The sequence below is a fragment of the Berghia stephanieae genome, chromosome 11, assembly GCF_034508935.2.
Source record: "Berghia stephanieae isolate SIO BIC M18660-M18661 chromosome 11, UCSD_Bste_1.3, whole genome shotgun sequence".
Taxonomy (NCBI): Eukaryota; Metazoa; Mollusca; class Gastropoda; order Nudibranchia; family Aeolidiidae; genus Berghia; species Berghia stephanieae.
The window spans coordinates 22,968,606-22,994,568 of NC_088370.1; the positions used below are offsets into that span (position 1 = coordinate 22,968,606).

A 25,963-nucleotide genomic window follows, 5' to 3' on the forward strand; every position below is an offset into this window, starting at 1 on the left:
ATTAACAATCAGGCGGTTGAAACTGTTGAAACGTTTAAATACCTTGGTGTAATTATAGATAACAGTCTAAGATTTGAATCGCACACCAACAATGTCATCAAAAAATGTAACCAGCGCTTGTATATACTCAGAAAATTAAGGTCTTTCAATGTGAACAGAAAGACCATGATACAAATCTACAAGTCATTAATATTGAGTATCGTTTCGTTTGGCATCACAACGTGGTATGGAAGCTGTGGAACAAAAGAAAAATCCAAACTACATAGAACACTCAGAGAGGCTTCAAAAATAATTAACACAGACCTTAGAAGCCTTGACACAACTTATATTAATGCAGTTGAGAAGAAATCTTTTAACATTATCAACGAAAAGAGGCATCCGCTGAACGAAAAATTCCAACTTCTGCGCTCCGGAAGACGGTATCTAGAAGCAAAATGTCGGACAAATCGACATAAGACAACCTTCATACCAACCGCCATAAAATTAATTAACAAATCTTCTGTGGAAAAATGAGACAACCAATGAAAATAACGAGAAGCAGTGTCGTGAATCATCATCATCGACATTGCCGCCGTCGTTATCATCATCATCATCATCATCATCATCATCATCATCATCATCATCATCATCATCATCATCATTATCGTAGTCATCATCATCATCACTCATCATCATCATCATCATCATCATCATCATCATCATCATCACAATCATTGCCATCTTCTTCTTAATAAGACACTATATTTATAATATGGTTATCTGCTGTCCCAGCAAATATATCGTATCGTTCTATCTGTCTGTGTGTGTGTCTGTGTGTATGTATATATGTATGTATGTATGTATGTATGTATGTATGTATGTATGTATGTATGTATGTATGTATGTATGTATGTATGTATGTATGTATGTATGTATGTATGTATGTATGTATGAATGTAGGCATGCATATACGATGATATGCTGGTTTGTATGTATGTCTGCATGTATGTATGTATGTATGTATGTATGTATGTATGTATGTATGTATATGTGTTTGTATGTACGCTCATTTCTTTTGTATACACGTGTAGAAACAATGTGCAAGCGTGTATGTTCGTGTATGGCTGTGTCTGTATTTGTAAATGTGTTGATGTTCATACCATGAACCAAACTGAGCATTGTTTACCTCACATGAATTGCCTTTAATTTGGACAATAAAGATTATTATTATTATTATTATTATATTATTATATTATTATTATTATTTATTATTATTATTATTATATTATTATTATATTATTATTATTATTTATTATTATTATTATTATTATTATTATTATTATATTATTATTTATATTATTATTATTATATTATTATTATTATTATTATTATTATTATTATTATTACATCATCATTATTATTAATTATTGTTTTATTCTTCATTCTATTATTATTATATTATTATTATTATTATTATTTATTATTATTATTATTATTATTATTTATTATTATTATTATTATTATTATTATTATATTATTATTATTATTATTATTATTATTATTATTATTATTATTATTATTATTATTATTATTATTATTATTATTATTATATTAATATATATTATTATTATTATTATTATTATTATTATATATTATTATTATTATTATTATTATTTATTATTATTATTATTATTATTATTATTATATTATTATTATTATTATTATTATTATTATTATTATTATTATTATTATTAATTATTTATCATCATTATTTTACATTTTAAGCCCACAATCATGATGTGATACTTCCTGAGTTAAATCTTACATTCAGGATACTTACTGAGGTTTGCTGCTTTTACTACAGCCATAACAAAATCCTGCTCTCCTGCAGCCTTTACAAAATCCAGGGAACTCCCAATCGTTCTCTCTGGTCTGGGTAGCTCTCAGACGTTTCTGGTGGAGAAGGATGGAGGCAACCACCTGGATATAGGTGGACTGGCCTGCCAGGAGGGAGTGGCGGAGGAAGGAGAAAGAGGGAAGGTTGGGGAGGTGTTGGAGACTGGGCCCAGAGATTGGATGGAGATGGAAATGAAAAACAAAAACCAGATAAGTAGAATATTGTTATCTACAAAAGCTTCAATTGCCATCATATATTATTTACCAACCTTACAGTGCGTATAATTATTATTATTATTATCATTATTATTATTATTATTATTATTATTATTATTATTATTATTATTATTATTATTATTATTATTATTATTATTATTACTATTGAGTATTATTATCATCATATTATCTTTATCACAAACAGAAACAGTATATTTTTTCCTTTTAACCAAGGCTACTGTTTTATTGAAATCTTGGCTTTTTACGTGTTAATAATAGTTGAATAAAATTATCTATGCACATTTTCATTTTTAATAATTTTTTTTTGAAAAGTAGCAAAAATCTCTAGGATTGAGTGAGTTAATAGTTGGAAAAGAAATAGGTACGACATTTCCATAATGGCTGACAATCCAGGCATACCTTTGGGCAACGAAGGACACATCTTCCACTGGTATTTCCTGGAAATAGATTGAGGCAAATGGGCACACGGTTAATGTGCTATTTGGTAATAATATTAACGAAAGTGATGGTGACGATGATGATGATGAGGATGATGATGATACATAGTCACATAATATTTATTATTATTATTATTATTATTATTATTATTATTATTATTATTATTATTATTATTATTATTATTATTATTATTATTATTATTATTATTATCCATCATTATTATTATTATTATTATTATTATTATTATTATTATTATTATTATTATTATTATTATTATTATTGTTATTATTATCTTATTATTATTATTATTATTATTATTATTATTATTATTATTATCATTATTATTATTATTTTTATTATTACTATCATTATTATTCTTTCAGCTTATTCAGCATTTTGTAGGGTTGTCATGATGAATGCCACATCTCCATGCATCTCGGTTCAGCGCATCATCTTCCTCCAGGCCCAGTTCTTTCATATCATCCTTTACCTTATCCCACCATCTAGTCTTTGGGCGTTCCTTTTTCCTCTTGTAAGTCCAAACTTTCCTTCCCACGTACTCAATTTGTCGTCTCTTTACATGTCCGAACCATTCAATCCATCTTCTCTCATCTTTATTGATACATTCTTCAATTCTGTCAACCCTCAAATTCGTTTATCTCTCACTTTATCTTTTCTTATCCAGCCAAGTGACCATCTCAACATCCCCATTCTGCCAACTCAACTTCTTTATATTGTTTCTTTGTTGTAGCTGCAGTCTCTAGTCCATATAAAATTGTTGGTCTTACAACAGTTGTATATCTTTTCCCCTTCAGCTTTGCGGAAATTCGTTTGTCATATATAACTCCAGTTACCTTCCTCCAATTATTCCAGCCTGCCTGTATCCTCTTCTTAACCTCCATCTCATTGCCCCCATCTTCTTGAACAGTTGATCCGAAGTATTTGAATTAGTTTGTCTCTGGCACATCCTCTTCTCCCATCTTTATTGGTGGTTCTGCTCTCTGTTGTCCGATGCACAAATACTCTGTCTTCGATCTGCTTACCCTTAATCCCCTCCTTTCCAACATCAGTCTCCAACCCTCCAGTTCCTTATCCGCCTCAGCTTTTGCTTATAATAATAGTAATAATAATAATAATAATAATGATAATAATAATAATAATAATATATATATATATATGTGTGTGTGTGTGTGTGTGTGTGTGTGTGTGTGTGTGCATGCCTTTGTCAGCTCTTCAAATTTTATCCAGTTGATTTAACGTCACCAAATAAAACCTCCACTCGACGGTTGAACGGTTGACCAAACACAACCATTTATCTTCTATAATAAATTTTTCAATTTCCAACCAAATCAAATCCTAATTATAAGACAGCCTGTCATTCGAGAACGTATTTTCTTCCATTCGTTTTCACTCATTGAATTTCAAACCCAAAATTGGCACAAGGTGTATACGCTTGATTAAGTTCAGTGCATATCGTTGAATAGAAAAGGTCGGGTTTCTTTGAGTAGAATAATGAAATAATTATATGATTGAATTTTAAAGTTGTTTTTATTCGTCAAAAAATACTTTCATGAAACTGAATGTCGATTGAAAATGTCTTATTCAATACAAAAAATGTAGACATTGTGTTAACATACAGAGTATAATTTCCTGAACTATTAATTTCATGTATAAATATTTTATTTAGTCTATTGTTTGGATGTTTTTGACGTTTCCTTGTATGAATTTCAACATGACATGTCCTAAGGGGTCTCGATAGCTCAGTTAGTAGAGCACTCGCTTCACACGCAAATGGACCGCGATCGATCACGGGTGCATCTGATCCCCCTGTCTACCAAGCAGTGAATAGGTAGCTGGGTCTTTTAGATCTGGCGAAAAGTACTTTACGATAGACTAGCGTCCTATCCAAAGGGCAGCAAGCAATTGCTATTGTCCGTTTCATGTTATAGAAACATGGATAAACTCCGGCCCCGTGGGCCTGATGGCTCTGAAGGACTACAGGACCTGGCCTAGGATAAACGCTGATTGATATAAAGCTGGTTGAATGACGTAGATACACGATGTTATAACAGACATGAGAAATGAACAGGAGTCTGGAATAGTGTGTTTTGTTATTGATATCAAACAATGTAAATGTTGCTGCTCGAAGCTCGAAGAACTAAATAACAATGTGAAATTGAATGTAAGCTTCAATTTAATATACGGAAACATATAAAATGGACGTTTCGGGTTTCCCCTTTATCAACGAAGCAGGATGAATGAAACACTACAGACGAATGAGATATTGTTAACAACGCCATTACCACATCTCATTCGTCGGTCGTGTTTCATTTATCCTGTTTCGTTGATAAAGGGGGAATCCGAAACGTCCATTTTATCTATTTTAGTATATCAAATTGAAGCTTACATTCAATTTCACATTGTTATTGATATCAAATAGAATATCAACAGGAGACTTCTAAACAAAATCCTGAACAATTAAATATTTAATTGATAGTCTTGAGTGCACCCGTCCTTGAATGTTACGTTTGAGTAGATCAGGATCGGGAGGACATTTTCAGGTGTCTTGATTTCTTTTATTTATATAAACTTTCTGTTTGTTATTGTTTGTTTTTGTTTCTTGTTTTTTTTTGTTTTTGATTCTGGTTTATCGTTATTTCTCTCTCTCTCTCTCTCTCTCTCTCTCTCTCTCTCTCTCTCTCTCTCTCTCTCTCTCTCTCTCTCTCTCCTTCTATCTTTTTCTCTGCGTGTTTTGTGCGTACGCCTGTTTGTGTGCGTATATATATATATACATATATATATATATATATATATATATATATATATATATATATATATATATATATATATATAGTGTGTGTGTGTGTGTTGTCTTGTTTATAAACTTATAAATTTTAGAAACTGCACTCATTTGCCAAAAGCAACGAATATCAGTTAAAACGTAAATTCTGTACTTTAGAACTTAAATTCCATTTCACCCCGGTCCTTTTAGACTGATTATGTTATATAAAAAGTAAGGCTTGATAAGATAAATGGGGGAAAATAATAGAACTATTTCTATCATTTGATGCTTTTGATTGCTGCAGTATTGTATTATCTAGACATATGAACGAGTAGTGGAGAATAAACTTGGATAGAAATAACCTTGAGACACCTATGGTCGCGCAGACCAGTGCCTGGTCATGTAACAAAGCCATTGAGACACATATGGTCGCGCAGACCAGTGCCTGGTCATGTAACAAAGCCATTGAGACATACATGGTCGCGCAGACCAGTGCCTGGTCATATAACAAAGCCATTGAGACATATATGGTCGCGCAGACCAGTGCCTGGTCATGTAACAAAGACATTGAGACATACATGGTCGCGCAGACCAGTGCCTGGTCATGTAACAAAGCCATTGAGACATACATGGTCGCGCAGACCAGTGCCCGGTCATGTAACAAAGCCATTGAGACATATATGGTCGCGCAGACCAGTGCCTGGTCATGTAACAAAGACAAGACATATTTAATATCTGTCATACATAGTTTGAAATAAAACACGTTTCAACATTTGGGAGGGAAAACTCGTACTTTAAATATTGATTGAAATCCCAGAGTTGAGAGTTTGTAAGATAAGGATCATTTTGATCGATCAATATTGAAAAGGATGAGTTTCCTGGCCAAATTTTTTAAAAGTCCTTTTTGTTTTCAAAGTTAGGCAGATATTGAGCGTTGTCCATGATGAGATTTGGTACAATTAACGGATAACTCTGACTGAATATATTTGAGTCAAAACAGTTTGTACACATTGAACATAGTGAGATCGTTGAAATGCTCTTAAATTGAATTTAAAATTGAGCTCTTATATAGCGCAATATCCACTAAACGTGCTAACAGTAACATTTTACTTGTAGGACGGGACATGACGCCTTTTAGGCGATATGAGAAAAAAATTTCGGACAGAGACAACGCTGTTAACGTCCATGTACTCCTTTTACACATGAGTACGGTGAGAGAATGTGAGTAAAGAGCCTTCTCCAATGACTCCACTATGCGCCGAGCGAGGCTCGAACCCAGGACTTTCCGATCCGAAAGCGAGTGTCATACCACTAGACCACATAGCCGGACATTATCACTATTCTTTTGAAAGTAAAATATGTCATGAAATCAAAGTGTAGAATCTCACAACCCAGTTATATCTGCCATCTCTTACCAGAGTGGGGACATTGACCAACACGTCAGTGGTCAAGTTGATGTGTGTGCTGGACTTGGGGATGCTCGATGACGTAGCCACTCGGACGTTATCACTGAGACTAGTGACAAAATCCCTTCGAAGCCGTGTCGAATCGAAGGGAAGTGACGTCACCGATCTTGGCCCCGCCCTCGTATAGTCTGGCTTGGAAGGAACTGGTGCTTTTGGAAGTCGCCATTCCAACTGGGTTTTGGGCCATTCTGGAAGGAAAAGGTAGGGAAATGTGATAACCACAAGTTTGTATTTATGAACTGTCACGTCAAAACTTTTTAACCCTCTCCTTACCAACCATGGAAAATCGTCACATTCGTTACGATACAACAGACAATTTTCTCATTCTGATTTCTCTTGTACATCAAAAATTCTAAAGAAATGCTTTGATTCCAGCTATAAATAATAAACACTGTGTTGTAGACATCATTTTGCTGAAGAACATTCTGTTTTGAATGCACTTGTTACTTTTTTTGTTTGATTGGGAAAAGTCTATTTTTGTGTCGGGTGGGTGTGAATTTTCGGGGGAAATTCTAAAAATAGCTGGTAAGGATAGAATTAAGGTTTGAACTCAAACACATCATTTAAGGTTGGAATTGCCTACCAGTATTTCTGATGCCATCCTCACCCCTTCAAACTTTTAAAACACAATTAAAAACTCGCTAATCCCATAATATGTAATCAATGAATGATTTGCTTGTTTGTGTGTTTGTGTATTTCCGAATCTATATGTCAATGAAAAGCGCTTAGTGCCTGTCTAGACGAGGTAAAGCGCGATAATAAGTTTTGTATTTATCATCATCATCATCATCATTATTATTATTATTATTATTATTATTATTATTATTATTATATTATTATTATTATTATTATTATTATTATTATTATTATCATCATCATTTCTGGATGAACCTGCTGCTTAACAGTAAATCAAAAAAAATGCCAAACAGGGACCGTTTCGGGCTAAAAACCCTTCTTCAGAAACAACGAAAAAAATACCCAACACAAATGCATCACTTCAAATACAGGTAGACTGCAATAATATATATATATATATATATATATATATATATATATATATATATATATATATATATATAGGTGTGTGTGTGTGTGTGTGTGTGTGTTTGTGAGTGTATGTGTGTGTGCGTGAGTGTGTGATGTATTAATGTTTTATTTTTGCTGTTTGTCTATTATTATTGGCTAAATATGGATTTTGAGCCCCTAATATTCTTATTTATTTTCATTTTGGTTAAAATCATTCACTCATCCGTCAGCCAGCCTGTCCCTTAAATTAATGCAGGCACTGACAATATCTATAAACTCATGACTCACCCCCTCGTGTCTTCCTATTCCAGCTGGCTCTATAGATGGCTTCCTGCAAAGTTGTGAACGTGTCCAACGTTCTTCCTTGGGCATCTCTGACAATAATCCTTGGGTATTTCCTGGAGATGCCATGAGCTTCAGGGGCAGGCGTGGTCAGACGACCTCCGTGATGTGTTTTATTTCTGGAATAGTTGTCATACGTCGTTGTGGGAGGAGCCAAGCTGTCCATGTAAGTCTTGGCTCGGCTCACCGGCCCGAGCCTCAAGGGAACAAAACTGTCCTTTTTGGCGGGAATGGCAGGTCGCTGGGCCGTCTCCATGGTGACGATTGGCGGCAAGTGGAGATGATTGTCTGGAATCGGGAAATCAAAGAAAGAATAATGAAATCATTGAAGAGTAGAGAGGTACAACAACCACAAATGTTCACTTTTCGAAACCTTTGGAACTGCCCCTCCCCCCTCTTTTAAGCGATGTCAGCGGCGGTCTAGGTTTTTCCTCTATAAATAGGACAGAGGAAAAACTACAACCATTAAAGATTATAGTAGCAGTTATTCCGCTGTTCCACATATTTCCCATGTACTCCTCGTTTCATTTTTGTTTTCGTCAATGCTTCTCTATCAATGTCAATATTATTATGAGTCAGATCCAACTAGTTCCCGTCATTAAATAAGCAAAGCCAATACAAGAAGTGATGGTAAAAGTCGATTCTGTGCAATTTTGAAAAAGTACTCTGATTCTAGGATGTAATCCTTTGTTGAGAAATATCATTTAATTCCTCATTAGGATATTTATAGGACAGGTCTAATTTTCTTTATTGCTAAAAATATAAATCATTTTGATTTTCAATACCCCTACTTTTATGGTTTCTCTAGCAATTTGTATACAAAATAGCTGGCAATAAATTTAAAATTTAAAAATTTAAAAAATTTTAAAAAGAAATTTTAAAAAGCGTCAAAAAGACCGCGCAATCTTTTAACCATCATCAACAACAGGCCACCCCTCTTACTCGTCCACATAAACGCAAGATCCATAAAAAAACAAATGTCACGAGATCCATGACCTAATTATAGATCGTCATATTGATATATTGTGCATTACGGAAACCTGGCTTCAGGATAAACAGGATGACCACTACATTACCACCGCCTGTCCCAATACGCATACCTGGAAATCGCTACCACGACCTGGGAGAAAAGGGGGTGGTATTGCCTTTATTTATAGTCTTGCTATCACCAACACCACTTTCACTCCTCTTACAAGAGAAAACTACGAATCTGCATGCCTTTCCTTCCAATCCGACTCTACCACTTTCTCCATCATTACTATCTATCGACCGCCGAATACATCCAATACTAAGTTTGTAGCTGAATTTCAAAATGATATCTTAGACTTCAACCTTAAAAGTTCACCATATATTTTTATTGGAGATTTCAACATACATTTTAATTCCACTTCTCCGACAGTCACCAAAATCAAGAAAATCCTACACGACAACGATTTACACCAGCACATCACCGAGACAACACACCAGGCCGGCAACATAATTGATTGGGTCATCTCCCCTGTGTCAAGTAATAGAATAAGAAAGACCGAAGTTGTTGACCTAGCGATATCCGATCACAAAGTTTTATTTGTGGATATCGCATTAAAGAAAGTTGATCTCCCGAAACGAAACATAACAACAAGGAATTATAGACAAATTGATATCAGTGGTTTACAAGATAGCATTCGTGACGTCATAAATGAGGTTAAAAATATAAACGACTTCAACAAAGTATTGAGATCTATTATTGACAGTGAGGCACCGCCACAACGTCGGGTCGTATCGAATCGACCACACTCGCGATGGTTCAATTCCGAGATAAAGGAATTAAAGAGAAAAAAGAGACAGGCTGAAAGGAAATGGCGAAAGAGTGGCCTAACGGTATTTAAGGATATATACAAAGCAGCTAAATCGGCTCTTTATAACGCCATCACATGCGCAAAAAAGGCCCACTACAACGAAAAATTTCAAAGCATTACATCTTGCAAAGAACTGTTTTCCACCGCAAACGACTTTCTTGGCAGTAAGAAATCCACACCCCTTCCAGGGTCTAGAAATAACACCGAACTAGCTCAAAATTTTGCCAACTATTTCCACGACAAGATAAAATCCATTAGGGAAAACATTGACAATACATCATCATCATCGTCACCGAGCTTTGGACCATTCCATGGAACGCCACTACATGTTTTCGATCCAGCCACTGAAGATGAAGTGAAGTCAGCCATTTTAGATAGCCCATCAAAATATTGTGACTTAGTAGACCCCATCCCAACTAGTATTCTTAAGACTTGTATTGAAGAACTGTTACCAACAATAACTGAACTTATAAATAATTCGTTGGTCTCAGGTAGTGTCCCCGACTCGTTTAAACGTGCCATTGTTAAACCACTATTAAAGAAGACCGATCTAAATGTAAACGAACTGAAAAATTACAGACCTGTCTCCAACCTTCCATATCTATCCAAAGTGCTTGAACGCATTGTGTTAAAAAGACTTTTGTATCATATCCATCTAAATAATTTAAGTGAAAATTTCCAATCTGCCTATAAATCACATCATAGCACTGAAACTGCCCTTTTAAAAGTATGCACTGATATTCTTAATAGTATTGACAAAAATCATGTCTGTTTATTGACTATGTTGGACCTTTCGGCTGCATTTGACACCATTGATCACGAGATACTTATTAAACGATTAGAAATTACTTTTGGAATAAGAGACAGTGCGCTTAGTTGGTTTAAATCATACCTAACATCAAGATCTCAGTCGGTTCTGATCGATGGCGCAGTATCAGAAACATTTCCTCTAAATTACGGCGTTCCGCAGGGGTCTGTCCTTGGTCCTGTTATTTTTACTCTTTATACTCAACCTTTTTCGGATATTTTTGTTAAAAATAAATTAATGTATCATTTCTATGCTGATGACACTCAGATCTATGTAAGCGATATCCCTAGTAATATCCCATCATTGATTACCCGTGTTGAAGACTGTATTAGAGATGTTAAATGCTGGATGGAAATTAACAAGTTAAAGCTGAATAATGAAAAGACAGAGGTGATGGTGTGTGGTAGAAAAAGTGTTTTGAAAGATGATTTTCTGAAGTTTACTCTAAATATAAATGGGTGCACAATTAACCTCTCAACGTGTGTGAAAAACCTCGGGGTAATGCTAGATCAACATATGACTATGCAGGCACAGTTTGATTCTCTATGTAGACGTTTGACAATAGGATTAAAAAGAATTGCTTCAGTTAGACCTTTCCTAACAAGAGAAGTAACAGGCAAACTAATAACATCTTTCATACTATCTAAAATAGATTACTGTAATTCGTTAATCTCGAATGTAAGCAACGATAAAATATCACGCCTTCAAAGTATCCAGAATGCGGCTGCTAAATTGATTTTAAGAAAGAAGATAACATCCTACTCGTTGCCACTTTTGTATGAGCTGCATTGGTTACCAGTTAAAGTGAGAATCGAATTCAAACTAGCAGTATTGTGCTATAAGTGCCTTAATGATCAAGCACCATTGTATATTACTGAATTTTTAGAAACTTATAAGCCAACGAGGAGTCTACGTTCTGCACTAGATTCTACAAAATTATTTGTTACAAATAAATATAAATATAAATTTTACGGCGGCAGATCGTTCAGTCACGTCGTACCTTCCATCTGGAACTCTCTTCCTAAAAGAATAAGAGAAGCGCAGTCCTTATCAATATTTAAATCAAAGTTAAAACACCATCTCTTTTTTAAAACACATCTTGATTAATGCATCTTTGTAATTTGACCCCAATATGAATGTTAATTTAGTTTATGTTATTATATCATTATTTTATATTATTTCCGTATTTGACATAGCATGTGGATGTATTATAACATATCTTGTATTAATGACTTTATGTTTAGTTATTACATTGTTGTATAATGATAATATTATGTTGATGTAGTTTGTATAATGTTTCATTTGTATAATAATGTCACTGTATTATTGTTTCGCGCATTGAGCATCACCCAGTGATGAAAATGCGCGTTATAAATGTCATGTATTATTATTATTATTATTATAAAGGCCAATATGGTGTCATTCATTCATGTTTGTTTTGATCCTTTTCTTACCAAACATCACAATTGATAAAGTGATATAGGATGGTCATGGCAGATAGAAATACAGGTCGTCAATGACTTTTATTAGTTCACCCAATCTAATCAAGAGCATTAAGTTTTTTCCTTCTTTATGTCATCGGTATGTTTGGAAATGGATATGATACTTAATTTTATGAGAAACTGAAATCTGACGCCATGGGAAAAAACCGACTTCATTTGAACGATAGAATAATACACAATGAATGATTTTGTCTGTTGGACTAGAAAACACTCTATTAAAATTGAAACATTAAAAGAAACACATTTTCTTTTGTAATCATTTTAATTAGAAATCAATTTTTAATAAAGCCAACAAAAAATATGTAATCAGATTTAAAGCATTGCCATAAAACTATAAAGAAAAGATAAAAACTATGTATATTGTGAAAATAGAAATATAGTTCTCAAACTTACAAAAAATATTCTCAACTTCAGCAATGGTAACTAATACCCAAAAATAAATAATATAAATAACAAATAAATTAACAGCGTTTTAAAAAGAACAAACTACAAAATACGAAACGTTTCGAACTCGAAACCCGTCTTCAGCAAAGAGCAACAACGGTAAAAACTTGAACACATCACGTTATATAAGGACAGACGGCAGAAGAGTTTTGAGCACGTGCCCGAAATATTCCGTGTTTGGTATTCTTTATTAGTACATTATTTTTACAGTCCACAGATTTTAGCATCTTAGCATTCACTATAAACAAAACCACAATTTTCGTTATACTTGTGAACATTGAGTATACGTAAAAATATAATCTTACCCGTGGAATTGGTGACAACATTTCTTAATTCCTTCCCTCCAATCGGGTTTATTCGTATGAAATCCAATGATGTCATGATGATGGGTCTTCCTGCACGACGATACTTTTATAAACCGATTTCACATTTACTACACCCAAAACTCTAATATCGAGATTGCAGATATAACATAGTTAAACTCACTCAAATTCAATAAACATCTTACTTGTTTGTTTTTCCACACATTTATAGATCTCCGCGAATGTTATTAATATTTAGGGGGCAGCGTGGCTCAGCGGTACGTTCTTTGCTTCGTACCCGAAAGGTACAGAGTTCGATCACCTGCCACTGCGCTGTGTGACCTTGAGCAAGTCCCCTCGCCCTAGCTCAATTTGCGGCGCTGCACCGCGGCTGACGCCTAGGTTATTCCAGTCTTCCCTTGGAATAGATCCTAGAGACAAATTTCCCCTATGGGATGAATAAAGGGAATTTTTTTTTAACCTAAGAATTGTAGAATTATTAACCAGTTAACTGTCGTTCTCTGCGTAAACATGCATTAAAAAAAAGTTTTGCCAGAAAATTTGTCCTTTAAATATTGATCGATTTAAAGACCCTGGTCTCGGCAAAAGCACTCACACCTCAGGAAGTCCCAGCTTTGAGAAGATTTTGTCAAGATTAGGGTCATTTAAATCGATCGATAGTTGAAGAACGAGTTTTCTGGCCCAAATTTTGAAGCGTTTTTACCCAGAGAACGACAGTTAACTGGTTAAGCACAGACTCCCAACTTGACCCTGTTCAATCTAAACTAGGTCTGAAACACGTCTATTTGTGGTAGCGGTTTTGCGACCCTGTTCAATCAATCTAAACTGGGTTTTAAATACGTCCAGTTAGTCGTGGTAGTGGTTTTGTATCTCAAAATGAAGGTATTGAATTCATTCTATGTCAAAAAAGAATTGAATTAGAATTTAATAAAAACCAATGATGCTACAAGTACAAGTACTTCATTTTTGATAAGCTTGCATCACATTCTAAAGATTATGGACGACACAACAGGGTTTTTTTCCCCTCTGACGATTGCTGCGTTTGGTGTAATAAATAACAATGTGAAATTGAATATAAGCTACAATTTCATATACGAAAACAGATAAAATGGACGTTTCCGGTTTTCCCTTTATCAACAAAACAGAATGAATGAAACATTCATGAATGTTTTTTGTTTACTCAGATTAACAACGCCACTACCACATTATCTCATTCGTCTGTAGTGTCTCATTCATCGTGTTTTGTTGATAAAGGGAAAACCTGAAACGTCAATGTTATCTGTTTTCGTAAATTAAATTGAAGCTTACATTCAATTTCACATTATTTATTTCTTTGAGCTTCGAGCAGCAACATTTACATTGCGTTTTGGTGTAGGTAGCAAATTCCAATTATATTTATGATTTCATATCAGCGTAAAAGATTACCAAATAAAAATATCATGAAATATCAGACGAACTCGACTGTTGATCGAGCTAAAATCTCACTCCTTAAGTGTTACACGAAAGATAAAAAGCAACATAAGAATCGGACACGCGTGTCCATTTACGATTGGACAAAAGTCGGGTGGACAAAAATCAATAATAAAAGCTAACAAATATGTGGCTAATCATCTCAATACGATTATATATTGATGCTGAAAATGGAATTTTTTTACTTAACTTAGGAAATTCTACTTTAGAATAAATGCATTTTAGGAAAGTGACTTTTGCATGCTGTTTGGTCTAGCGGTATGACACTCGCTTTTGGATCGGAATGTACTGAGTTAGAGCCTCGCTCAGCGCATAGTTGAATCCTCTATCCGTACTCAGGTGTAAAATGAGTACCTGGTCGTTAACAGCCTTGTCTCTGTCGGAGAAATTTGTAATTTCGCCTAACAGGCGTCATGTCTCGTTTTATATGTTACATGTTGCTGGTGGTTAGAGACCCCTTGTAAAGCGCTTTGAGCACATTTAGTGGATGTTGCGCTATACAAAAGCTCAATTTTTTTGTATGCTAAAATTGGAACAACATAAAAATTCTTTATTCTTCTTGGCTTGACTTTGAACTCTAATTTCTTCAGCAGGGTCATTCCGACAAAATACCATATAGACGCGAACGTCACATATTCCATCGGGTGACCAAAATAAAGGTCCGCTATTTTGACGACTTGGAACTACTCAAGATTCTCTCTCTCTCTCTCTCTCTCTCTCTCTCTCTCTCTCTCTCTCTCTCTCTCTCTCTCCCTCTCTCTCTCTCTATCTCTCTCTCTCTCTTTCTTCCATCCTTTCTTTCTCTCTCCCTCTCTTTCTCTCTCTCCCTCTCTTTCTCTCGCTCTCTCTCTCCCTCTCTTTCTCTCTCTCTTTCCCTCTCTCTCTCTCTATCTCTCTCTCTTTCTCTCTCTCTTTCTCTCTCAAATCTGTGCGTGTGTGTGGTTGTTTGTGTGTGTGTGTGTGTATGAGAGAGAGAGAGAGAGAGAGAGAGAGAGAGAGAGAGAGAGCTTGCACACTTGTAGAACAAAGTAATCATTTGTTTTAGAAAGAAGGAAAAAAGGATTATATATTATCTTATTATATATTTAGCAAAATGAATTTTTAGTAACACTAAGGCTCCGAAACCACTGGACTAATCGTCACTAAATTTTTGCATGGCGTTTACAATTGACATAGTTTGTATGTATTATGAGTGATGATTTTATCGAAAAATCTAATTTGTGGTTTTGTCAAATCATACCAAAAACTAACGCCATCATATTTTTTTCGGCACCTGGGTGACAACACTATCTCATTCATCTGTGATGTTTCATTCATCCTGTTTTGTTGATAAAGGGGAAACCCGAAAAGTTCATTTGATCTGTTTTGTAATTAAATTGAAGCTTACATTCATTTTCACATAATTATTTACTTCTTCAAGCTTCGAACAGCAACATTTACATCACTAAGTACGAAAGCAAAACATAATTTCAATTGCTTTTCGTTGTCCCGAATCCAAGGGCTTTTCTCCAGTGTTATTGAAATAAACTGGTAGCTTTACTTACGACTAGAGACATTTTGGAGATGACGTAGTGACAAGTTTGTATTTTCACCCAATCGAAGGGTGAATCAAACTAAATAGTGTTCAACAGTCATGACGTCACTTCCCTCGTTATGACGCATAGTAACTTAGTAACTGGTTCTAAACTATCGGAACAATGGCGGAGGCCCATATGAAATACTTCTCCGACGAGGATAAAAGTGTATCCAGAGGAGAAAAACATTATAAATCTGATCATGTTTTGACTTCTATACATTTTGATCACATGAATGTGAAAAAGTTCTAGCCAGCATGAAAAATAAAAAGTACCGAATTTCTTTGTTTAGAACCAAGCTGCTTGTTCCTTGGCGGGCGTGACATCAGACTATTGAATCCTATTGAGCATTGTTTCCCCTACTTCGAGCCTATGACTTAATACTTAGTATCTAGTGATCAATATTTAAATTATTTAAACCTCAATTTCATATCGATTTTAGGAAATGCTTATAATCTCTATTATAGACGCTTAAATTCATTTTTACGCTTTAACTAAGGTCATAATAACAAGAAATGAAATGAATCAGAAGTGCCAGAAGACAACACAGAAAAGGTCATAATATAAATCACAAAATGGGTAAATCGACTAAATAAGCTTTATAAAAACCGTTCTTTAGTCTGAGTTGGCTCTAAGCGTTTTCACAAAGAAAGCCATAACAGTGATATTACTTTGTTTCAATCACTTCAAATCATTTTAATTCTTTCTTTTTTCTTCTTTCCCACATTGTTTTTAAGGACGGATTTTTGCTTAATCCTTTCCTTACCAGCCATTTTTAGAATTTTACCAAAACCCTCACACCCACCCATCACAAAAATAGTTTTTTCTTACTCAAACAGGAAAGCAACAAATACATTCTATGCGTAATATTGATCAACAAAATGAACTCTACAACGCAGTGTCACGCTTTTATAGCTATTTTTCTTTAAATTGTGTGATTTACAAAAGAAATCAGAATGATAAAAGTGCTGGTTGGATCGTAACAAATGTGACGATTTTCCAATGGGTGGTAAGGAGAGGGTTAATAATAAATATTAAATTTTGCAATAAATGAACATTGATACAAGTTGGTCATAAAAATGCAATTTTGTTTGAATTGTTTTCCTGCTTAGCACGCAAGGAAAGTGATCTAGATAATAGAAAGTTACAAACTTGAAATGAGCAATGGGTTAGTGTGTCAGTTGGCAACACTAGTAATAGGTTATCGATATCAAATAAGGTCATGTAATTTGTATCGATTTTTGTACACGATAGGTTATGAACAAATATCGTTTACACTCTATTCGCCACATACTAGTATATTTTTTCCCTCTCCTTTGTTTCAATATGTGTTCATATTCCTTACAAATTATGCATTTGTTCATTTACTATTTATTGTTGTTATTTAATCGCTCCCCGATTAATTCCTGTCCTAACCTTGATGGTAGTTTTTCGTTCAAATTACAAATAATTTATAGATATCAATACCACATTCAATAATAGCATATTTTCCCATTTCTTTTGTTGTACTTGATTCATATTGAATGATTTCTTTTTTTTATTATTTGTTTTAAAATATTTGCTTTTTCATTGTACAATGCGGCTGTTTGACACTCGCCTTCGGGTCGGAAGGTCCTGGGTTCAAGCCCCAAGCGGCGCGTATATGGGTAAAAGGATCGTTACTCGCATTCTTTCACCGTACTCAGGTGTAAAATGAGTACCTGGCTGTTAAACTAAATCTTTAGTCCTAAGACCTATTCATCTTTGGCTGGACAACAATAACAGAACCCCCCACCCCATCCCAAAGAAATGCAGCGTCATCACGCCTTATCTTTGACCACTCAACCATTATCTACCGTTGTGTTATCACACAAACATGGTCATTTACTATGACGGCAACGTTATCATCAACAATATAATCTGTTATCGCTACACAATACACAACACACTAAGCAACACGTCATCTATACACGAATTGAGAGTGAGCCACACCCATGAGTGAACATATCATTCAGTGTCTCCTCCATTGGAAATATTTGAAATTCATTCATACAGCCATCTCTTGATTAAAGATAGTGTGCGCTTGGCCAAGAAGCTCACAATGTTGCCACCCGGAAGTATAACGGACCAACACACAAAACTATGTGCAACCTTTAACGTTTAAAGTCTGGTTAATACAGTTTAGTGAGAATTGCTCATAAACGCGGATGGCAAAAAACAATAACAAAGACCCGAGTGACGTCAACTTCATTCTATCTATAGTAAACATTTTTTTTTAAAGATAGTCTAAATAAAATTTCAGAATAAATAAGATTCTTAATTTGTCATTGCGGTTAAAACTAATAGATAAACACGAATGTTTATACAGTACATTCGAACATATTCATCATGATTCATGCTTTCATGATGCCTCATTTATTCTCCAAAATGGAAACGTTTCCATTTCTTGCATAGTCACTTGTTGGGCATATATTTTTTTATATAATAGTACGCTTTCGATACCATCTCAACTTGTAGCTAGGAATATTCACTCTTAAGTCGAGTGGCTTAACTCTCTCCTTACCGATCTTTTTCAGTATTTTCCCAAAATGGCAGGCTTACCCAGCAGATAAAAAATGCTTTTTAAAACTCAAATAATCTCTTTACAAAACAATTTTGCTTTCTTTTTATTCGATGTGAATTAGAGATAGCAATAGTTGAAATTATTTCAAAGTTAACGTTAACTAATGGGTGATTGTTTGTTTGGCTGTTGTTGGTGGGTTTTTTATTTACATCAAAAACATTATCTTGCTCTCGAAACCCATTTATTCGACATTTTCAATTTATCACAAACATGAGATAACAGAAGGACCGTGGGATGCGATTGTGTGTGTGTGTGTGTGTGTGTGTGTGTGTTTGTGTGTGTGTGTGTGGAGGTGTGTGTGTGATATTTTTAATCATCTAAAGCTCTGTCATCAATATTAATTTATTGATAATCACCAAGGAGCTACGGTGTATTGGCTTCTGACAGTTTGTATTTTGTTTTTCTGAATACAACAAATGCAACTCATTCTAAAGGAAACAAAACTCATTAGTTATGATAATGTAAATGTTGCTGCTCGAAGCTCGAAGAATTAAATACTATGAAATTGAATGTAAGCTTCAATTTTATTACAAAAACAGATCAAATCAACGTTTCGGGTTTACCCTTTATCAACAAAATAAGATGAATGAAACACTACAGATGAATGAGATAATGTGCTAGTGGCGTTGTTAATTAGTTATGATAAGCACATCATTGGCTTTTACCTCGCTCAAAGTGGATGTAATTCAAAATCATCAGTCTTCCTTGCCAAATGTATTTTACGCTAAAATAAAGAAACGATATTTTTTCTCATCTGTTTATTACAAAATATTTTTTTTCCAACAAAGAGTGGTGACTAGTACAGTTCGGGGCTCAATCCGAATCGTGTTGCGGGCATTGCTCCTTTGGTAAAAATTGTAAGATGTGATGTCATTGTAGAGAAAATCCAATCTTGGCTCTAAGAAGGGCGAGATGGCCGAGTGGATAAGAGGATACAATCCACTCGGGGACTAAGGTTTAAATACTACTGCCAGAATCTCGTTTGTTTATTTGTTGCTTTTTATTCGAGAGCTAGAAATTAAGACCCTATCGTTCATTTTGCGCCACTTTTCTGCGGCTGACGCCTGGATTATCACGGTCTTTTCTCGATAAAGACAAGGCGAATAAATGGAATTTTAAATTAGACAAAGAGAAACTTTTGTCTCAGTCAATAAGCGTTAGGATTTGTTGTCAGTATAAGAGTATAGAAATGTGCGGTTAAGTGGAGTGGTCTTGGGTTCGGAAGGTCCTGGGTTCGAGTCCCGCTCTAAGCGCACTCAGATGTACCTGGCCTTTACCAGCGTTGTCTCTGTCGGAAAAAAAATGCAATTTGGCCTATATGTTAAGTGTTGCTGTTGGCTAGGGGCCCTTTGTAAAGCGCTTTGAGCAAGTTTAGTGGATGTTGCCCTATATGAAAGCTGAGGTTTTGATATCCAGTCAGTTTCACCTTTTTGATCTCCGTAGAGTGAACCAGTTACGTATTATTTAGTACTTGTTGAAATGATCGGTGAAGGAGCAAGGAGGTCTAATAAGGGTTCAAACTCGATTCACGTTGAGATCATAATATGCGTTACTACGACATCATCACCAACCAAAATGCATTGTGAGGTATGAACAATACCGATTAGGTTCTTATCGAAATCGATAATTGATATTGTACACATTCTCTCTCTCTCTCTCTCTCTCTCTCTCTCTCTCTCTCTCTCTCTCTCTCTCTCTCTCTCTCTCTCTATCTGTCTCTATCTCTCTCTCACACACACAAACACACACTCTCTCTCTCACACACACACACACACAGACTCTCTCTCTCTCTCTCTCTATCTATCTATCTATCTATCTCTATCTGTGGGTATCTCTCTCTCTCTCTCCCTATCTCTATCTATATATCTCTACCTTGTATCGCTCTCTCACTCTCTCTCTCTCTCTCTCTCTCTCTCTCTCTCTCTTTCTCTATCTATCTATCTATCTATCTATCTATCTATCTCTATCTGTGGGTATGTCTCTCTCTGTCTCTCTGTCTCTCTCTCTCCCTCTCTCCCTCTCTCTCTCTCTCTCTCTTTATGTCTTTGTTTCTTTCTCTCGTTCTCTTTTTTTTGTATCTGCCTGTCTCCCTCCCTCTTTCTTTCTGTCTCTTTCTCTTTCTCTCAGTTGATCTACAATTCTAGCGCTTCTTTTACGTTAAAAATAATGTTCAAAAAACATATCTTAATTACATTTGCCGCGGCTTTTGATGTAACAGTTTAAATCCCGTGAGGATATTAACACTGACATGGTCCTGTCAGGAATAGCATTATTTATTTGCCACAGCCCTAGACGTCATGCAATCAATTATCCTGGGCGTTTGGTTCTGGGTGAAGTCTTCTATGCATTGAATACCGATTTATGTCTTGTATTATATAGTGGATTTTAAAATCGTCGAATCAAACGTCATTCGTCGTCGACATCAGAATAAATTGATATGGCAAAATAGATATGGATGATATAGAGTAACCTGGGAGGAAAGGGCAGAAAGGGAGAGAGAGAGAGAGAGAGAGAGAGAGAGAGAGAGAGGGAGAGAGAGAGAGGGGGGGAGAGAGAGAGAGAGGGAGATAGATATATATAGAGAGACGGAGGAATGAGAGAGGGAATATATATATATATATATATATATATATATATATATATATATATATATATATATAAATGGGTGGATAGATAGAGAGAGATAGACTGATTGATTGATTGATTGTTTGATTGATTGATAAATGGAGAAATAGACGGACATATACATAAATAGATTATATATATATATATATATATATATATATATATATATATATAGAAAGGTAGATATAGTTAGATTAGATAGATAGATAGATAGATAGATAATAGATAGATAGATAGATAGATAGATAGATAGATAGATAGATAGATAGATAGATTGATTGATTGATTGATTGATTGATTGGTGGATGGATAAATAGACAGACAGACAGACAGATACCAAAAAAAGTGGGTGAGCGTGGTGGCGGGAATGTTGTGGGGGGGGGGGGGAAGAGGGGGGGGTGCGGGGAAGGAGTAGAACTTGAGCGTGGAAGAGATTGAGGCAAAGGGAGTAAACAAGAAACATTACTAGAGCGATAAAGAAAACAACGAATATTACAAATCCAATAATAATAATACAACTATAATATTTTATGGCGCTTAAACTCAACTCGCGCACTCTGAACAAAACATGTATTTTAAAAAGTTGGCCAGAAAACGTGTCCTCCAAATATCCATCGATTTAAATGACCATCTCCTCTCGAAATCCCAGGATTGAGAGGTTTGTATTTTTTTCCCAAGACGAGGTTTATTTAAATCGATTCATATATGAAGGTCGCGTTTTCCGGCCAAATGTTTAAAAAGATATATTGTTTTTCATCTATAGTATTTGGCCTCTCCATTATTATCGTTATGATTTTTGCCTTTGCCGAATATGTGACTAATCGTTGCAAACGGTGATGTGTCAAATTAAAAAGATGACTAAAATTGGGTTTTATGCTAAAAGAAAAACATTTGAATTAAAATACAAATCCCTTCTCTGATGTAGATCGTTTTGTGTTCGTATTTTCTTTCAACAGCTTCATACAATTCTAACTTCCCAACACATTTTGACTTTAGACTTATTTATTTATTTTTTTTGTTTGTTTATTTATTCATTTATCTTTTTATTATTTATTTATATTATATTTATCTATTTATTAATTTTTATTTAATCGATCATTTGTTTAGTTTAAATTGCTAAATCTACAAATTAACATATAAATGTCCGTCATTCTAATTATAGTTTAAATCCTATTAAGGCACCAGATAAAGGCAGTTGGTTAGACATGGGACAAACCTAAGTATCAATTAATTCATACATTGAGTCAATATATTTTGTTACTGAACGTGTTCTCCAGATTTAAAATCCCCGTATGTAATAACAATAATAATAATAATAATAATAAAATAATAATAATAATAATAATAATAATAATAATAATATAATAATAATAATAATAATAATAATAATAATAATAATAATAGATAGATAGATAGATAGATAGATAGATAGATAGATAGATAGATAGATAGATAGATAGATAGATAGATAGATAGATAGATAGATAGATAGATAGATAGATAGATAGATAGATAGATAGATAGATAAATAGATAGATATATAGATAGATAGATAGATAGATAGATAGATAGAAAAATGGATAGATAGATAGATAAATAAATAGCATTTGCATAGAGCATTTTCAAAAGAATATATATATATATATATATATATATATATATATATATTATATTTTATATATATATATATATTGCTTGAAAAAAATACATCTTTTGTGCCACAACCCACAATCCCCTACTATTATATGTATATTACTCGGATGATAAAATATAATATATTCCAGATGTACTGAACGCATTTTAACACCAAGAAATATTTTGTCATGTTCTCTTGTAACGCGTAGAGAGAAAAAATCAGTGAATTCAAATCGATGATAATTGGAAATCATATTAAAAGTTATACACAAAAGACGCTGATATGAACTTAATATGTCACAAACACTGTAAAACTCCCAAAAGAAACATCAAAACAAAAACAAACAAAAATAAACACTAATACCATCGCCCTGAAAAGGTTAAATAAAGTCCTCCACCAAGATCAAAGAAGAAGATTATCTAGTAATTCTATATTAACTCTTTATCTTTAAATCTATGCTAATCCAAATATCAAGAACACACTGAATTCGCATATTTTTCGTATGATCATCACGACCAACATAAGAAACGAGTAAATAAGATCATCCATTATTAGCATTTCACTTCAAAGACGATTAAAACAATGAATATCTCCAGATGTTTTCTCACGGAAGTTCGCCGAGTACGTTTGAATGAGATTGTGTGGACGGTCGGCCTAAACTGTTGTATTGATCTAGGCTATCATTTCGATTGCTTTCCAATCGATCGATCGCGGATGTCAATAATACCATATCGCATTCTTGTATCGATATTGATATCGTAACCAAATAATAATGTAAAAATTATAAGAATTATGCTCTTGTCAATTCCTCCTCCGCCTCTTCTTCTTCTTCTTCTTCTTCTTCTTCTTCTTCTTCTTCTTCTTCTTCTTCTTCTTCTTCTTCTTCTTCTTCTTCTTCTTCTTCTTCTTCTTCTTCTCTTCTTCTTTCTTCTTCTTCTTTCTTCTTCTTTCTTCTTCTTCTTCTTCTTCTTCTCTTCTTCTTCTTCTTCTTCTTCTTTTCTTCTTCTTCTTCTTCTTCTTCTTCTTCTTCTTCTTCTTCTTCTTCTTCTTCTTCTTCTTCTTCTTCTTCTTCTTCTTCTTCTTCTTCTTCTTCTTCTTCTTCTCTTCTTCTTCTTCTTTTCTTCTTCTTCTTCTTCTTCTTCTTCTTCTTCTTCTTCTTCTTCTCTCTTCTTCTTCTTCTTCTTCTTCTTCTTCTCTTCTTCTTCTTCTTCTTCTTCTTCTTCTTCTTCTTCTTCTTTTCTTCTTCTTCTTCTTCTTCTTCTTCTTCTTCTTCTTCTTCTTCTTCTTCTTCTTCTTCTTCTTCTTCTTCTTCTTCTTCTTCTTTCTTCTTCTTCTTCTTCTTCTCTTCTTCTTCTTCTTCTTCTTCTTCTTCTTCTTCTTCTTCTTACTTTATATTATTTTATTATTTATTATTATTATTATTATTATTATTATTATTATTATTATTATTATTATTATTATTATTATTATTATTATTATCATTATTATTATCCACCTCCCTCCTCATCCTCATCCTCTTCCTCCTCCTCCTCCTCCTCCTCCTCCTTTTATATTCCTCCTCCATACCCTCTTTCCTACACTTCCTACGTTTCACTTCTCTCATCGTACTCGAGTAAGTATGACCGTAAACAATGTTGACTCTCTCCGAAAATAAGTACAATATCGCCTAACAGACGTCATGTCACACCCTCCATGCTGATTGTTGTTATTGGCTACTGGCCCCTTGTAAAGCGCTTTTAGCGCGTTTAGTGGATATTGCGCTATATAAATGCTCACGTTTTTGTTTTGTATTTTCTTATTGTTAGATATCAATGTAAATAAGTTGCCTGAAAACATTAGAAAATAAGTCGGATTTATTTTTGTCTTTTGTATTTTTTTGTGGGTGGGAGGTGCATAATCCCAAAGCACAAAAAGACTAATCATTATTTTCCCTGGGCCAGTAAAAGGATTCTAATATTTTAAATCGATAACAAATGGATATCCGTTTTTCTTTGCCCTCTTACACAGTTGATTTATAAAATGGATATTAATAGGGTGTTTTAAAATAGTATATTAAAACTTGATTGCATATATATATATATATGTGACCCGCCGTCTCAAAGCGGTATTATGTCGGGATACACTCGGTTAGGGAAATTGAATTCATAGCCACAAATATCAATCTTGGGTTTAATTTCTCTACGTCATGCTGGAGTATAAATACTATTTCTTGCTTTACAATTTCTCATCATTCCATCCCTAAATTCACTTTCTGGGGTCTGAATCATCCCGACATAATTCCGTTTTGAGACGGAGGGTCACATATATATATATATATATATATATATATATATATATGTGTGTGTGTGTGTGTGTGTGTGTGTGTGTGTGTGTGTGTTTGTGCATTTTTGTGTGTTTGAATGTATATATATATCTGTTATGTGTCTTGTTGTGAAAAGTTTCAAACTGCATGCGACGTTATTGAAACATGAAAAGTGTTTCATTGAAAACGGTCTTCCATTCCAATTTAATTGAGGTCCTGACACGTTTAACTCTTTGTATCACGTCTGACGTAAACCTCGCGAAAAATTATTGATTACGATTTCGGTTTGACGTTTATTCCTTATGGGGGTTGGAAATAATTTTTTTAAAATTAAAAATAAAATTGAGTTTTATATCGCGCAATATCCACTAAATGTGTTCAAAGCGCTTTACAAGGGGTCCCTGGTCAACAGCAACATTTAACATGTAGGACGGGACATGACGCCTGTTAGGCGATATTATAATTTTATATGGAGATAATTTTAAACACACAATGAATTTATCTCATATTTTTCTCATCTCTTTTCAAATCCCCAACCCCTCCCCAACTGTCTCTCATCTCTCCCCCCCCCTCTCTCTCTCTCTCTCTCTCTCTCTCTCTCTCTCTCTCTCTCTCTTCTTCTTCTTCTTCTTCTTCTTCTTCTTCTTCTTCTTCTTTTTTTTCTTCTTCTTCT

At 34.2% G+C, this 25,963-nt stretch overlaps 1 protein-coding gene across 7 annotated transcripts in view; it reads right to left on the bottom strand.

Moving 5' to 3' along the window:
* LOC144957297 (uncharacterized) overlaps positions 1 to 25,963 on the bottom strand; it is a 128,680-nt gene that overhangs the window by 77,347 nt on the left and 25,370 nt on the right. For 4 of the 7 annotated variants that reach the window (XM_078888410.1, XM_078888412.1, XM_078888413.1 and 1 more), the window contains exons 2-5: positions 8,113 to 8,454; positions 6,748 to 6,986; positions 2,512 to 2,549; positions 1,820 to 2,038 (exon numbers count right to left, since the gene is read on the bottom strand). In XM_078888410.1, the coding sequence (XP_078744536.1) occupies positions 1,820 to 2,038; positions 2,512 to 2,549; positions 6,748 to 6,986; positions 8,113 to 8,422 (806 nt within the window). In that variant the 5' untranslated portion in view covers positions 8,423 to 8,454. Of the gene's footprint in view, positions 1 to 1,819; positions 2,039 to 2,511; positions 2,550 to 6,747; positions 6,987 to 8,112; positions 8,455 to 13,063; positions 13,509 to 23,596; positions 23,632 to 25,963 lie in introns of those variants that run through there. The other 3 variants (XM_078888407.1, XM_078888409.1, XM_078888408.1) reach the window with 3 other exon arrangements.